Consider the following 1,639-nt stretch of genomic DNA (forward strand, 5'->3'; position numbering starts at 1 on the left):
TGGACTCAGCATCCCCCTGCTTTCTCCTGTCATCTCCAGCCTCTCTTGCGGCCCCGTGTGTCAGCCGAATCCTTCCTGTCCCGAGAGCCACTCTGATGAGAGGGGAGCCAGGGCGGCCATCTTCTCTGAGGGGCAACGTGTCGAGGCCTGGGCCTCAGTGGGGACAGCCTTCCTCACAGGGACCGCTGGCCCATGGGGAGGGCTTGAACCTCCCCCTGGCTCCCTGGTGCTTGGGGGTGTGTGAAAGGGAGGTCTCAGGGGTGATTGCCAAGGAGTGGCTGATTTCTGAGGGGAGGCGGCTGAGGGGGATTGTGTGGTGGGGGGCAGCACACAAAATGGCGACACCCGCCTGAGGATGAGGGAGCGGGGAGCTCCTGAGGGAGGAGCTCTCTGGGGATGGTGAGGGGGAAACCTTCCTCTGGCGTTTCTCCTGTCAGGAGGGTTAGGGGGAAAGGGCCTTTCCCTCATTTTAGGTCCCCGGGCAGTGGCTGCTGTGTGGTGCAGGGCCTGCTGAAAACAGGCAGCTCAGCCTGGTTTCCTGAGGAGAGGGGAGGGTGGCGGGACAGCCTCTCTAACCTCCCTGCCTTGTTTTCTCTCTCTTCCCCAAGGCTGCAAGATCAAAGCCCTGCGGGCAAAGACCAACACCTACATCAAGACGCCAGTGCGGGGTGAGGAGCCGGTCTTCATGGTGACGGGACGGCGGGAGGATGTGGCCATGGCCCGGCGGGAGATCATCTCCGCTGCTGAGCACTTCTCCATGATCAGGGCCTCCCGCAACAAGGCTGGCACCACTTTTGGCAGCGCTCCCACCTTGCCGGGGCAAGTCACCATCCGGGTGCGCGTGCCCTACCGCGTGGTGGGCTTGGTGGTGGGTCCCAAAGGAGCCACCATCAAGCGGATCCAGCAGCAGACCAACACCTACATCATCACGCCCAGCCGGGACCGGGACCCCGTCTTCGAAATCACTGGCGCGCCGGGCAATGTTGAGCGCGCTCGGGAGGAGATCGAGACCCACATCGCAGTGAGGACGGGCAAGATCCTGGAGTACAACAACGAGAATGATTTCCTCTCCAGCAGCCCCGACTCGGGCATGGAGAACCGCTACTCGGAGGCCTGGCGGGTCCACACGCCGGCACCAGGCTGCAAGCCCCTTTCCACCTTCCGGCAGAACAGCCTGGGGTGCATCGGCGACTGCTCCGTTGACCCCGTCTACGAGACCCCCCGGCTGAATGACCAAAACGACTTCAATTATGGTTACCTCTTCCCCAACTATGGCGTGAACAAGCAAGACCTGTATTACGGGGTTCCAGAGTCAGGTGCCCCGATGTGGGCTGGGCAGGAGAACACCAACCCCGTCTCGGTGCTCTTCTCGAAGCAGCAGCGGTCCAGCAGTACTGGCGCCATCCACCCAAATTCACATCGCTCCCCGTCCTCCTCCATCCAAGAGCCCAATCTCTCCGGTCTCCCCAGGCGGTCGCAGGGGGAACCGCTCCAAGGGTTTTCCAAGCTGGGGACGACTACCGCTGCCCGGACATCTGTCTCCAGCAGCCGCGAGTGCATGGTGTGTTTCGAAAGTGAAGTTACGGCAGCTCTGGTGCCGTGCGGCCACAACCCCTTCTGCATGGAGGGGGGCGGGGGG

General features: G+C 62.7%; 1 protein-coding gene across 1 annotated transcript in view; it reads left to right on the plus strand.

The window, feature by feature from the left end:
- The first annotated feature begins 610 nt into the window (after positions 1-610).
- Positions 611-1,639, plus strand: part of MEX3A (mex-3 RNA binding family member A) — a 1,680-nt gene continuing 651 nt past the window's right edge. Inside the window, exon 1 of the mRNA XM_019473162.1 lies at positions 611-1,631. Coding sequence (XP_019328707.1) covers positions 686-1,631 — 946 coding nt within the window. The 5' untranslated portion in view covers positions 611-685. The remainder of the gene's footprint in view (positions 1,632-1,639) is intronic.

Source organism: Aptenodytes forsteri, unplaced genomic scaffold (assembly GCF_000699145.1).
Source record: "Aptenodytes forsteri isolate BGI_AS27 unplaced genomic scaffold, ASM69914v1 Scaffold230, whole genome shotgun sequence".
Classification (NCBI taxonomy): Eukaryota; Metazoa; Chordata; class Aves; order Sphenisciformes; family Spheniscidae; genus Aptenodytes; species Aptenodytes forsteri.